Genomic DNA, 15,407 nt, shown 5'->3' on the forward strand with positions numbered 1-15,407 from the left:
TAGCCATCAAAAAGTTGGAAGTCGAAGGCTGGACATGCTGGAGGATGGTTGAGTTGGCCTTTCCTGCCTTGTGTTTGTTTTTTTTTTTTTGGCATGGGTTGTGCCACCTTATGGGCTGGTCCTTCCCTCTCTGTTGATGGTACAGGGAGCTGGACTGAGCTTTGAGATGTGAATCCTGTGGGTGTTGTTTATTACCTCATTATCTTCTCTGTTGTTATTGCTGTTATGATATTATTGCCGCTAAGGTCCTTCGTTGTGGTTCCTCATCCAACTCTAGCTTCACCTTGGGAGGAGAGAGCAGGATCGAAAGGTTACAATCAACATGGGATAACTTGAAAACCATTAGGAAAGGCTGAGGGAATGGGTTGGTGTAGGTAGAACAAATCACTCATTGTTTTTTTGTTTTTCTTTTAGCTTGTCCTCTAGGCACTCCCTGCTGCAGGATGAATTAGGAAGGCAAGGCCTTTTCCTCTGAACCATGGAGACAAGGGCGTCTTTCATCGCCACCATGCAAGAGACCCAGCATCTCTCCCCAGAGAAGGGTCAGAGCCCGGCCAACGGCAACAGGGAGCAGTTTGATTCAGGTGAGCTCTGCTTCACCCCCACAGGTTGTCTTCACTGTTACAGCCCTCTAACTGATCTACAGCCCTGGTAGAGGTGGGGACAGCCGTGTTGATAGGGGAGCATTGGGAATGGTTGTACAGCTTGAAGGCCTTTTTTGAGTCTTACGGATTGGACTGTGTCCCATGGTTGATGAGTTGGGAAATTTGAGCTTTTCTTCTGGATCTCTTTTACAGTACATAGCAGCTATGAGTTGGCAAATTTGAGCTTTTCTTCTTCTGGATCTCTTTTACAGTACATAGCAGCTGTTCAAAATTTAAACAAAAAGCAATGGAAAACCTTTCCCAGGACATCATATTGTGTTCTTCCAGTTTCCCCACCCTTTTTTATTTTGTTGAAGTTTTGTGGTTAAAGAGAGGAAATGAACATTCAGAAATTACAGCGTTTCTCCTTTGTTTTGACCTTCACCCTCTCTTCCTTCCCAATTTATTTGAGTGCTTCAGGTGAGAGGGCTTCACAAACATTAGACCAGCCAGCGGAGGGCTGGTCGCATGTTGTCCTTGTGCTCAATGGTATGACTGGATGCTCTGTAATGCTCTGGAATGGGCATCTAAAGGTGAGGATTCACTGCACTAAATTTGGGCATCGTCATAGTAGATACAGAAAAATAAGTGCTAGCTTCTGGTGATTTCTGCTGGAATTAGGTGCTTTAACTTCCCATATCTAGCCTTAACAGGAGGAGACTGTATCTTATGGTGAAGTTGCACATTGTGGCTAGACCCAATCTGTATTTTTTCTGATGCCAAAATGGAAGACCTCTCTTTATACGATCTTTTCTCTTGCACCACCTCTGCTGCCCATCACATCCTGGGCTGAGTCAATCAACTTGCTAACTCAGCAGAAAGGTAATCCAGAAAAAAAAAAAGGTGAATCATTTTCTGCCAGCTATGTGAGTTGTACTGGCTGGAGGAAGAGGGAGGGCCAGAGCACATGCTGGTGGGAATGGGACCTCTCCCAGTGGCACTGAATTGTTAATTTGGCTCAGCTATAACTTGTAACTTCATCCTTGCTTTGTATTTGCATGGGAGAGCTCAACTGATGAACTTGTGGAGAACAACACTGAGCTATCAGTCAGTTAATCTGTACAAAAGGGTTTGGTTTTGCATTGTGGTACTTGTGTTGATGCTCCTCATATGCTTGAATGCTTTTCCAGAACTCACTCACATTTCTGTAAGAGCTATTCTTGACAAAAGGATCCTGAGGTGCAAATGGCAGATAAGTCTATGCTTGCAAGTGGGCTTCCTAAAGGGCTGCCTAAAGTCTACTTCCATGGAAATAGGTGCCCTCACCAGTGATGAATCGTTGATTCAGCACTACTCGAATGCAACAGTAGCAGTGTTGGGGTGACTGCTTAAAAACTCTGCATTTCTCTCCAGTGGTGCTGTTTGTGCTTTATTGGTCAGTGCTGTGCTGAAGTCCTTTGCAAAGCTGTGTCTTTGGTCCGCTTTTCACTGTTTCTCCCTCAGCACCTCAGAAATCTGGCCACCCAGCCTTTGGTTTCTTCACTTCTCATAGTGACTCAGTGATTTTCCTATTTCCCTGGACACCACCCATTGGAAAGCTGTGACCGGCCTTTGAATCTTTGCCACGGTCACTAATGAGTTGGGGGGGGGGAAGACTCACAGCAATGTAAGACCATGCCAGTTAAACTATGAGCTGTGGTCCTTGAGGTGACTTCGTAAGCTTTTTAGGGTGAGGATGCGCTGGTTTGCACAGCCCCCTGTGCAATGCAACCATCTTCTACAACTTTTGCCATGAAAATAATAAACAAGGGTGGCACATTTGGCCTGCAGGTTGCAAGTGCCCGCCTGGGCAGCTCGTAGCAAGCAACTGCGTTATGCTTGTGCCATTGAGATGGAAATGCAGGTGGGCTTTCAAGAGGTCAGCAGGGGTAGGGGAAAAAGAGGGATGTCCTAAAAAAAATGCAGACTGTCTGTGTTGCACTGAAAATGTGTTTGAGATGTGGGGTAGTCCAGTTGGTCTTGCCATGATGCTTACAGGTTCAACTGGGCTCTTAAGCTCTGCGTGTTAGGTGGGACACAGAGAGGTGGAAACTCTCCTGTGCTGTGGGGTTGTTAGTCCAGCCAAAGTTTTGGGTTTTTTGCATGGTATACGCAGTGGTTCTGGTTGTTTCAGATGGCTTCAAAGGGAAGTTGGACATGCTTATGGAAGAAAGATGCAGCGTACTAACTGCTGCATAGTTACATAGAAACCGTCTTTGTCTCAAGGAAACGCCTGAACCAGAAATAGTTGCATGATAGGAACTTACCTGGGTTACAGGTAAGTTACCAACTTACACATGGTTGCCCTCATCTAATGGATGTCTCCAGGCATCCAGGAGGAGGCAAAGCATACAGGAAAGTGCACTGGCTCTGTGAAGGGAAGGATGTATAGGTATGGAGGGGTTGTGATGAGAAACCTGGATTCATCCCACCTAAAGGAAGCGGGACATTCTTATGTTACCTTAGGTAAGAACATAAATATTGCCCTGGGTTCTCCCATAGACATGAAAGAGAAAGAGCCTCCCTTATATAGTGTGACTCAGAGATGACTACTGAGGGTCCTCTAGAGTTAAACATCTGAATCTGGAGCTGAGGTATCTTAGAACACCTTACAAAACCTAGTCATCTGATGCTGCCTGTATCACCAGTGAAGAGAAAGAGACAGCTCCAGAAAGCAAGTCCATTTTAACACAGATGCTGGCTTGCCTTTGGGTTGAGTTGCCATCTGGAGCTGCCTGTTTCTCCCCACTGAGGATGAAGAAAGCTAACCCTGGCTGGAGCAGAGGGGATCATCTCAATCCTTGTTGCTCACGTGATGCAGACCCCCTCTCGAGGTGGGATTCATGTCCTCTCAGTCAGACATTTCCAGAGTGGACACCTGCAGCCTGATCTAGTCACCACTGGATCCATTTATATACATGGGAGAGAGGTAGGAGCCTCTAGGATGAGATTCAGTTGGCCAACCATAGACATTGGTTTTGGAATGAGAAGAACTGGCCTGTGGTGCCTAAATTTCTTTGGGGATATGGATCTTGGTGACTCTCCCAAGGCCATGCCGGACGTTTGTGATTGATCAGGTTCCTCCCCCCACCTCCCGCCTCGCTTGGTCTGTTAACTGCTAAGGCATTTCAGCTCTCCATTCACTCAAAAAGTCATGAATGTATCTATGTGCTATAAATAAGATGGCTAAGCAATTTGCCACAAATACGTTCTCCTTCAGTGAAGCCTGGGAAAAATCTGTGTGTCTGGAGCCACAGGTTTTGGGTCTTTTATCTCCTTTATTTCCCATAGCCAAACATCCCGGGAGGCTGTTAACAACTGGAACAGTTGCATTTTTATAGTGTCAATGCATGAGCACTTTAAAGCCATTGAGAGGCTCACAGATAATGACTTGTTGATTTTATTTGCCATCCTGGGCTTGTTTACACATCACTGTATTGTAGGCTAGCCAGCCTTGACTCTTTCATTAAGAAAGAGCACTGGGCCTAAGTACCAATAATTGGAAAGGGAGCTGATATGTAAAATAGGCCTAATGCCAAATTTGTCATCTCACGGGGCGCTCTGTGAAATGCTGGCACCTGGGGTTTTGCAGCTCTCCAGCAGAGTCAGGACTTTGTTCTTGGAGCGCGTGACTTGAGGAGCGATGAACAGATCGGCTTTGTGATAACCGCTTCTCAAGTGGGCAGAATCTTCCTTGTCATATATTAAGAGAGACTTTGCATTTCTTTATCTGCATTTTAAGCGGGGGATCTCCAGGCAATTGAGGGAGATCGGGAAGAGGTGTCCTCTTCTCCTCAGCAGTAGGGCTTTTCTGATGGATGAGGAGATTTGTGTACAGCCCCGTTACGTGTACGGATGGGGTTGGGTCCCTTGGGCTGGTCTCATCCCTGGGCCACGCTGTCTCTGCTCCGGATGCCCCCCTGCCAGATTTCTAGAAGGGAACAAAGTCCATAAAAAACATTTTGGAAACTTACAGTCACTTCAAAATCCTTTGTGATAAAACAAAGCAAAATAAAACACTGATACCATGATAAATGAGTACTCTGACATTATTTTTACAGACCTTGTAAAAGTAATTTCCTGATAAAGTCTGCAGATAAAACACAGTAGAGGAGTCAGACTTGTGATGTGTCAGAGAGAAATGAATTGACAGGGAGGGAAGGCTGCAGCTCTCGTGCTGCTTCCCCCTGGGGTCTTAAAACCTCTCTATTTGGGTTTAGAAAGGAGTGATCTGGGTGATTTTTTTTTTTTTTTAAACAGGTGCTGTTGTGAGTTTTGCTGGCCTGCATGTGAATGAACCTGCCGGTGGGGCTGTGGGAACGTTGGGGCCAGTGAGTTCTCTCTGTGTTGGCACGTGGCAGAGTAGGTCACGGGTAATACGATTATGAAGTATACAGGAGGACTTGTTGCATCCATCACTGGCATCTGTAATGCTGACATAATTAACGTGCTGTTGGCAAATTCTGGAGAAGATTTTGTCACCCTGGAAATATTGCTTCCTGCAAGGGCTGGAGGTTATATACTGAAGTGCCTAAAAATCCCTGCTTCCACTGCTCTGTGGAATGACTCCTTCCCATAAGACTACCGAGGAAGGCTGGAGAAAAGGAGATACCTGTCTGGACTCACCCAGCAGGTTAGAGCAAAAAGCAGTAATAAAAGCTGAGAATATACAGAGAGCATTGTGGGCTGAGGGAAGTGCCTCATGCTCTGAAGTAGCAGTATCTGAGCAGAAGAGAGGAGAGCCCAGGGCTGACCTGGAAATGTCCTGTCCATGTCAGATGTCCTGAGGTGAAGATGTCCTTGGGGTTGTTGAGCAGCCCATCCCAACACCACAGGCGCAGCTGGATGCAGAAGCAGGGAGCAACCAGGCAGAGGGGATGCACTTTTAGCTTTTCACCTTTTGCTTTTCACGTCAGATGTTGCTGACTTTTAGTGGGATGGGGATTGGTTGTACTCAGGGTAGAAAGTTGCTTAAGCATCGGAGTAATTTTAAGCCTGGGATGGATAACCATATCTGCCCATCTACTCGTGGACTACATCCTTTGAAATCTCTGGACCTGGCCCTTCTCTAAAACGTTAGCTCCACAGGGTTGCAGACATGAAGGCTGAAAAATTTACCTGATCATCTAAGTTGCCTGCCTGCATGGTATAGATGAAGGAAACTCTTAGCAATCTTTGCACCAAGCTCCTACCTTGTGGTTAAGCTGTGGCTTATCTTTCGGTCAAGAATGAACAAACCCCTCATTTTGGGTCAAATATCTCAAATAGATGCCTGGAGGTTTTTGCAATGATTGCAAGAAACAAAACAAGGCCCATCCCTTATTCTACATTGAATTTGTCTATTTTCAGGTTGTAATCTTGGAGTTGGGTTATTTCTTGTCTTGCTGAGTTGAAAAGTCACCTGGTAGCCACTTTATCATGGGAGTAAATGTTGATTTACATCTTCATATTTAAACAGGTTAATTGAGTTTAAGGCAAGGAGTCAGACCTTAGACTTGATGCAGCAGTGTGCAAAGTGTTTAACAGCGATGACAGCTCAGCGCTCCACTTTGAACTCCCAGGCAGATCTTTACCCTCCACCAGCTCTGTCTCAAAAACCCTCTCCTGATTCACTTTTTTCCCCTCACCTATGTATGTCTGGCTCCGTAGGCAGCAAATAAAACCTGTGTCTTCCCCTTTTAATAATGAGAGATTCCCATTGCACAACATAATTTTCTGGTCCTGAAAACTGGAGACCTGTAGCAATAATTGCAATAAATTAACTCTGCCGTTTTCTTCATAAAACTGTCTGGGGAGGTTTCTTAATTCAGTTTGTCATGAGTCACTTTAATTACATCATGACCACACTGATGAATGTTTGGGCAGGTAAGGGTCTCGCAGAGTTTGCCTGATAAATGCTTATTGCAAAGAGCTCATTGCTAGACTGTAAATATTTTTGCTCTGGGGATGAAACTGGGTTTGCGAGATTGCTTGGGAACAGAATGAAAACAATCAGATTTGGCTGATTTTCTGTAAGTGAAAGAAGATTTATTTTTAATTATTGCTGTGTGTGTTTCAGCGATGGTTTGAGGCCTCAACTTTGCTCTACTCAGCGCAGTTATTAAAAAAAAAAAAAAAGAGAGTAGTAATGTCAAGTCCTTCACTGTGGGGAAGGATCATCTGGGGCAATGGTGCGGATGGGGGAGGCATGGCGCAGAGCCCCAAATCTGAAATGGGGCAAGGACAAGTGCAGGGAGCAAGAAGGCAATAGTGGTCTGGTGAGGGGGGCTGGGGGATTTGGGGGAAAGCAGCTGTAGTCTTGGGGGAAGAGGGAGGCATGGGGGCCTTGGCTGAGATTTCTGGGTGAGGGGATGCTGAGAAAGGGTGGCAGGACCGAACCTGGGGCTCACCAGCCCCAAGGGTTGGGGTATTTGCTCTATGCAATGCTCAGCCAACAGAAGCAACTTCTAATATTATCACCAGGGCACTGCTGTAATTAACAATGCTGGGTGACCCAATTTTGGGGCACAAACAAGGCCATTGCACCCTTGTAATAGCGGACAGGCATCCACCTCCCTTGCAGCGAGAGAGTCATCAAATACAAAATAAAAGAGCACAAGTGCCTGTTGCGGTATAACGGGTTTGTTCCCCCACTGCCGTGAAAGCAGAGTCATTGCTGGTTTCAAAGTGCTGGCTGCTAAAGTCCCAAAGTCTGCTGAAAGTGTAGTAAGAGTCGGTCAAACTAGATAAGCACAGATTTTTTAAAACAAGCTTTTTGTTTTCCCTTGTGTTGATGTTTATACTGGTTGCTATTCTCGCCCTGAAGTCTTTGACACAACTTTTGCCTTCTTTGGCTGTGTTTTAAGCTGCTTTTCTTTGTTTTGTGTTTTGTTTTTTTTTCTTTTGGACAGATGAGGGCTCCAGCATTGAGGACGCAGACTTCAACTGGGACGAGTTCCTGGAGGAAACAGGAGCCAGCGCTGCTCCCCACACCTCCTTCAAACACGTACGTGCTTCGTCTGAGCTTTGCTGGCATTGCGTGCGTTCCCTCTTCTGGTTTTCAGGGGTCTCTGGAGAACTGAAGTGGGGTCTGACCATTCTGGGGAGAAATCGTCCCTCTGTGCATGCAGCAACGTGCATAGAAATGGCCCCCCAGCTGGCGTTAGTTGAACTTGGTGTGTTTGCATCATCTGCAATCATATCTCAGAGCGCTATGTCTATGCCACTGCCTTATCTTCTGCCTTGGGTTCAAATTTTCCATTTTTGAGGACTTATAGTGCTCTACTTTTACTTATAATGCACTTATTTTGTTCTCTTAATCCATTTTTCCTTCTCCCTATTTATTCATTGCGGTCCATCCCAACCCATAGAGATTCATCTCACAAGAGTGCCTTATTTCTCCAAAACTGTCCTCTTAACACATGGTTTACTGACTAGCAAGGTCACTCAGTACTAGAGCCCAGCATGGCCCATAGGAAACCATCTCTCAGCCTCCTGCCTGGAGATGCTGTCTCAGCAGCATGAGAACCAAGTAGTTGGGTACGTCATGCTTTTCCTGGGTGAACATGGCTCATATAGACAGCCATGGTAGTTACAGCATGGTCTGTGGCTCTGGTCTGTGTTAGTGCAAATAGCATTTGAAGTCTCTGATACCTTGACTGATGAAGAAGACCAGAGCATGCTTTGAAAAAAGAACTTGGTCTCCAAGCAGAGCCCATCACAGTCAACGATATTGTTGTCTGGGACCAGCTTCTCCATCTACCACCAGTTTTTTAACCTATTCTATCTATTTAGCTCCATGTGTGTGATGTCACATGAGGATATGGGACAGAAATTAAGCTGATGTACGAGTTCTTCATCACAGTCAAGGGCATGCACGTGTGGCCACATGGGTGCATTTTTCCGGGACACCTTTGTCATTCAACCACAAGACTGTGCTGTCAAAGATGTTGGGGCTTAGTGGGAAGGTGTTGTGATGCCTTCATCTGAGTCAAGCCATGACAAATCATGGTGGTTCTCTGTCCTCAGCTGCAAGTCCCCTGAGGATGGTGCTGCTCATCCTCCCACCTGACCCATCAGAACCGTAGCCCGTTCTGCTACAGTTGCTCGTTGGTCGGCTTCTCTTCTCCCAGTTTCACTTGGTTGGTCTGCGTGCTCTGGAGGATGTGGATATCTTCAGCATGAAGAGAGGGGTTTTAGCTGTGATGCTTTGGGCTGCTTTACACTGAGTCTGTTTGGTGGCAGAGATGTTCTTTGGGAATGGTGTAGTTGTACTGCAGTGAGAAAACTTCCTGAAGAACCTGTTGCTACTTTAAGAGAAGTCTCTGTTTGGATGACTGCATTCACACCATTAAACCACCTTTGTCTCCAGGTGGTTTCTTGGCTTGTTTTGAAGGGGTAAGGAGATGCAGTGATGAAAAGCCTCTCTTCCATCTACATCTGAAAAAAATAGTACAATCCTCCACCCCCTATTTTGCTTCCATTTTAACAACAGTAGAGTATTGCAGGACGAAGGACCATAATTCTCTATACTGGAGAATTACAGGGCAATGATGAAGTTTTATTGTAGGGTGTATCCTCAGTCCAGCAGCGGTCTGGAGAGAGCATTTTGTTCCAGGGTTCTGCTCTGGGCCCTGACCCAAATACCAGATCCAGGTGAAAGTTTTGTGCTTTATGAAGCCCTTAAGGATGGCTTTAAGTGTGTGGAGATGCCCGCCTCATCCTGCTGATTGCGGTGTCTCACAGCACCTCAATCCTGGGACTGTCGATGCGAGGCAAGTTAGTGCTGGGAAAAGTGCTTAGTGACTCTGCTTCACAATCTGGAACTTGATCCTCAAAAAAAATTGGGTTGGCTAGGAACTTGAAAGCTGTCAGAGAAGATTATACTATCTGTCTGTTTGATTCCCCTCTTTTTGTGATTTCCAGTCCCAAGTCCCTTGCCTCCAGAATACCACTTTGGTCTTTACTTACAGTGAGCACAAGGAGAAAAAATACATATGAACTTGTATCCTGCATTATTAATGAGGACCCTTAGTATCAGAAGAGCTAAGATCCTGTCTTACGACTAAGTACAGTAGTAATGTCACAGACCTTCTTCAATCTTAGATGATCTCCAGAGGTTCCTTCCAACCTCAACTATTCTGTGACTCCAGGCGTTGATGATGATGGAAGTGCCGGCACAAGTAAAGGCACGTGGAGTGTTGTAACCTGCAAATAGTAAATGGCTTTGGCTGGGCAGCCCTCATGTCATAAGCTGGAGTGGGATGAGTGAGGGAGTACTACTGACATCCCAGAGCAGCTCAGTGTTTTCTCTGCAATTTGGCACGCCAAGTCTGAGAAGTCCTCAGGTGGCCAAGCAGACCGTACTATATTTACCTTTGTGAGTAAAAGAGGCATTTTAACCTGTCATTTAAATGAGAAGTTAATCAGAGACAGGCTTAAACCAGACTTTATAATCTCTCTTGTTTCAGTAGGAGATAAGGTACTAAGAAACCTGTAAGAACCTGTCTTTAAGCATCTCATAGGGAGTAACAGGCTATGTTTTGGATGGTTTTCTGAAGAGAAAGCTGGCACCTGAACCAGTGAACCAGCATTCACCTGTTCTTTATCAACAGCAGCTAGAGACACCCCACTGTCCCTTGGAAGATACGTTACGATGTGCCCACGGAAGGCCCTAGTGTTTAACAGCAGTCCCTGCAGTGTCCTAGAAGAGATGCACTGGCATCTCCAGTGTCCTAAGGCAAGTTACATGTGACCTGTCCCTGGTGAGATAAATGGAAGTGACATCTCTGTCAGATGACAGGACAGTGACCCAAACCATTTGCTTCTTTCAGCAATGGGTCATACCTTATTCACTAGGGTGCTGGGAGAGCGAATCAGTTGAGGCTTGAGCTGCTGGGGATGGATTTAGTGGAAATGCTTTCCTTGGTCTGCCTGGTACAGCATTCAGCCCTTGGTGCTTGTGAAGCCTCAAGAGGTGCTTCAGTGTTGTTATATGACTAATTATTATAGCTGGGCTTAACTCCTAGAGGTGCTTAGTACCTGCCTTTCTACCTTGCATGTGTCCTGTTCCTGTGCAGCGGGAAATGCAACCTCATTTGAGTTATACTGCCTTTCTCCCAGGCATTAGTGAGATTTATGATGTGAGGATGGGTACCAGTCCTCTCTTACGTGTAGTGCACCTGAGGTTACCACTGCTGGAGGGCCTCTTTGGAGCATGTGGGACCTTGCATGATGGGGTATATGCCAGTGAAGTAGGAATGGTCCTGCCCAGACAGATTGTGAAGGAGGTGGCTGGATTAAGGAACACAATCAACTCATGTCCTATCTCAGAGCTGCTCTTTAAGGGCAGCATTATCTTGCTTACCTGGGGAGGGGGTCTTCCTGCAAAGAAGAAAAGGTAACACCATGCCTTTCTCATTTTGTAAGGTTGAAATCAGCCTTCAAAGCAGTTTCCAACCAGGAATGAAATTAGAAGTGGCCAACAAGAGCAATCCGGACACGTATTGGGTGGCTACAATCATTACAACATGTGGACAGCTCTTACTGCTTCGTTACTGTGGCTATGGAGATGACCGCAGGGCGGATTTCTGGTGTGATGTGATGACAGCAGATCTTCACCCCGTTGGCTGGTGTACACAGAATAACAAGGTCCTGATGCCTCCAGATGGTGAGTTCTGTGTGTCTTGTTAGGGTCATGCTCTAGTATTGGGCTGGTGGTTAATCTCCAGACTTCCTAACATACAGCCCATGTATTGGGCTGGTGGTTAATCTCCAGACTTCCAGTCGATCTGGAATGGGTACTCCAGATCCTCAACTGGTTTTGGGTGATGCAGTCAGGTCCACACAGGTCAAGGGGTAATTCAGTTTGCCAGTCAGCCTCTAGCAAAGGCGTTTTTGCCCAGGTTGGTAACAACAGAAGGCGCTTCTATAGGAAACTGTCTTAAAAAGGAAACTTACTGCTGAATTGTAAAGCTGTGATTTTCAGTTAGGGGAGAAAATTGTCCTGTTCTTGTAGGAAGGAAGGGTGAAATTCAGAGTGAGAATAAACTAAAATAAGCAAGGTCAGTTTGGGCGTAACCAAAACCAGAAGTTGGCTGTGCACTCTGGTTTTGCCCTGAAAGTTTAAAACCTTCCATTGCCAGATTCTTGCAGCTTTTAATACCCATGGTAGAGACACACGATTAAAGGTAGCAAAATTTGGTCATCGTAGGTTAGAACATGTCCTGATTATCAGCTCTTAGGTGCACAAAAGCTGAATGCAAGAGCTCTAGATTACTGAATGGCCCGTGTGGAACAGTTTGTTAATAATACAATTTGATACCCAGTGTGTAAGAAAAAATGGTGGTTTTTTGGCTGTGTACGGCAATGGAACAGCTGTGTATCCTTACCACTATGTAGCTCCAAGCAGAGGCATTCTTGTCACTGTTACTCATGCGTATTCCCGCCATATATCCCATTTATTCGGGATCAAGGGAAGAAGAGATGAATATTTAGCCTCCACCTTGCACATGCGTTTAAGAAAAATCTCATTTAAAGATTCTGCTGCCGAAGTTACTCTTTTACTTTCTGTTGCACGTGACCATCGAAAAAAGTCTATGTGCCATTTGTGTGCCATGTGTGATTTTCCTGGTGTAGGTGTTGCCTGACCTCCCACTGTGAGCTGTAGGCACAGTCTTTGAATCAGAGCTGACATTCTTGCCTTGTGTATGCCAAACTCTGAGCTAAACTTATATTTTTGTTCTGGTCTGTGTCTTTTGAATAAACAGAGGATTGATTGCCTAAAAAAAAAAAAAAATAATTCTTGAATACAAATATGGTTGAGAAATCTGTTGGTTTAGCACTCGTAAATGAAGCTGATGTGAGAGGGGTTAGGTATTTTATTTTATTGGTCTCTTAAACTACCTTTTAGTACGTGGATTATAATTAATGTTACCAGAAAGGTGTACAGTGCCGTAAACTAAATCTCAAAATGCCAGGGTCAAGGGGTAAGAGATCTTATCGACTGCCTTAATAGAAAATAACGATTGTTTTATAACCAGAGGCAACTGCTTTTCATGGAAATGTTGGAATCTGCTCTTTGGGTTGTGGTTACTCTGTGTGAATTGTCTTGCTTGAATGACTGCAAACGTGCAGTGCATCATACCTCCTTTCTCCTCTGGCTGGGTGATGAACTGTATGCCAGGGTCTTAAATTTGGGCAACTGCCCTGTTTTGGTTTGTTTTTTTCCCCCTCCCATTCTCAGTGAATAAACTCTATTGAATATGTCTTAGTATAGTTTTCAGAAAGAATAAATCAAATGCACAGGTTGTAATTTCAAAAGAGATTTCAGCATATAAGAGCTTGAGTCGTATTTTGGAATGAGGCATCTAAAATGCCCGGGAGGATTTGAGCCTTCAGGACTTCTCTCACTTGGAAAAGGGAGAGGTCCTAAATGTGCTCATAAATCGCAGCGCTCCTCTGGGTGTTTGCCCGCAGGGTTCAGCCTGCAGTCAAAGGTGGCTTTCAAAGATCGTAGCTCCCGTTTGGGACACCACAAGGAGGAGGCTGGATTTTCAAGAGTGCCCCTCATCCGCTGTAGAGAACTGAGCTCTGACCAGCTCTTAAAGGTAGCTTGTGAGTACTAGACTTACTGTACGCGGATGTCTGGAGTTTGTCCTATGCTTAATTGCTTGGCTGATCAGTGAATGTATCTTAACGAGCCAAACTTCATTGGAGTGCTCAGAGTTTTATCTGGTGAAGCCTGCAGGATCAGACTTTGCATTGGTTACAGAGAAAGTGATGTTCTCTGTGAACTCTGTGGAGGTTTTTTACCTTTGTAGCTTTGCACGCTATTTTGTTGTCAAACCTTTGGAAGAAACGAAAGCCAGCTTCAAATTGCATGGCCCCATTTTCGAAGGGCCTGATTCTGCACATCTTGATTACAGTGAGGATATCTGTTGGCAAGACCACGCAAACAGCGTGGCCAGGGCCAGTTATCTGTCATTAGGGTTTGATTTTAATCAGGAGCTGAAGGCTTTGGTTAAAAAGCAGATCTGCCAAGAAGGACTTGTTTAATGGGCAAAATACCAGCACTGGGACAGTGTTCTGTTTCTGCTTACGAATCAGATCGGACTGATCGGCACTCATCTTATAAATGCGATGCCAGACAATGGTACAGAGTGATAGGACGAAGAATTTCCTTAGATGGGAGAGAGATGCGAAAAAACGGGACGGTTCAGTTTAGCAAATCAATAGAGCTTGATTTAATGTTCAGCACACACAGAGCTTTTTAAGGGGCAGCTGCCAAATAATTATTGTTTATGATCCCAATAGAAGGAAGTCATTTAATTTACAGACTGTTACATGATTATTTATTGGGTGATGTTAGTATTGCATCATGGGGCCTGCGAGTATAATGTCAAGTCATGTTACGTCCTCCCATGACATTATAGAATCATAATGCACTAGAATAGGACTGAGGGCCAAATAGTTGAGTTTGCAATAAAATGTATTGGCTTATGAAAGGACGGTGTGAGTGCGTGCGTGCCTGTGAGCTTCACCCTCCACCCCCTCCTTCCTTGCAGGAAATCAAAGGAGTAAAATTGTAGTTACTTCAAGCTTTGCCATTAATTATATTTTTCTCATTACAAATCGGTGTGTAATTTGAATTGCAAACTCAACTATCCTGGCAGAATAGATCTGTTTACCATTCAAAGCAAAATGAAAATTATTTAAATTAGTTAATATAGAACTCATTTGAATGAATTGGATGTTTATTCATGAACTAGCTGAGGCAAGTGTGAAGCTGTCCTTATGGTCTGTAGCTTTGGCACTGATCAGCTCTAAAGTCACGTCCTGGGACAGAGATTTCTTTTTTATTGCATATTAACTGTGGTGTAGAGCAGTGGGTAGCTACTGCCTGATGTAGCTGAGTGTGAAATTTTCATCCTTTCTGACAAGGCCCCTCAGCAATTGTAAGTCAGATGAGGAAGAACAACCTGCTTCAAAGTTCATTGACAGTGGCAGGGCTGTGGTGGTAGAGTAGGATTTGTTTTCTGCACTATAGGGGTGGGATGTGACGCAGACTTTCCATCAGTTAGTTAAAATTTCCCCTTTATATTAGCCTGCATGGAAACAGGGACAGTCTTTATCCCCTCCGATGTCTTACCCAAGCACTGTCCTCCTACTCAGCACAGAGCCGATGCGGTTGTTTTTCAACATCCTCCATCCTTTGGGATGTTTTACCCATTAGGCATTAAAAATTGAAGTCTAACTAAACTTTCCCTTACTAGCAGTTCCTTTAACTGTGAAAGGAAAAGAGGTCTCTTGCCTCCTTTAGCCTGTTATTTCCATGTGCTGTTTTCCTTTGTTGATGACAGTTGGGTTCATGAACACATTTACCATCGGGTAGAAGAGCAACGTGGAGAACCTGACAAGCGTAGTAGCTAAATTATGCATTGTGAACCACGCAGAGAGCAGGAACGTCTTTTGATTGACACTTGGGCGTTTTTGTACAGATTGCAGATTTACAGCTGAGCCAACAGAGCCGAATCTCTCCTGGCACTATCTTAATGCATTCTGGGATGTGCTAAAGACACTGGACGACAAGATTATTGTGTACACTTGTAATTGCCACGGTGGTTCTGCTTTAATGTTATTGACAGATGGAAATTCAAATAGGGCATTTCTGTGTGCAGATCTGCGCAGTGAGCTTGAGTCTGCTTGCCGTGTAAACCAGAAGACGGAGGAGACTGGAGACGTAAAGAAATACAGCGGGGAGAGAACAAGGTCTATATTTTGATTTTACAATGAACTGGTACAGAA

The 15,407-nt window shown here is 44.9% G+C and overlaps 1 protein-coding gene across 1 annotated transcript in view; it reads left to right on the top strand.

The window, feature by feature from the left end:
- The first annotated feature begins 478 nt into the window (after nt 1–478).
- SFMBT2 (Scm-like with four mbt domains 2) overlaps nt 479–15,407 on the top strand; it is a 104,330-nt gene continuing 89,401 nt past the window's right edge. Inside the window, exons 1-3 of the mRNA XM_009290413.1 lie at nt 479–584; nt 7,514–7,608; nt 11,031–11,271. Coding sequence (XP_009288688.1) covers nt 479–584; nt 7,514–7,608; nt 11,031–11,271 — 442 coding nt within the window. The remainder of the gene's footprint in view (nt 585–7,513; nt 7,609–11,030; nt 11,272–15,407) is intronic.

Source organism: Aptenodytes forsteri, unplaced genomic scaffold, assembly GCF_000699145.1.
Source record: "Aptenodytes forsteri isolate BGI_AS27 unplaced genomic scaffold, ASM69914v1 Scaffold173, whole genome shotgun sequence".
Lineage (NCBI taxonomy): Eukaryota > Metazoa > Chordata > Aves > Sphenisciformes > Spheniscidae > Aptenodytes > Aptenodytes forsteri.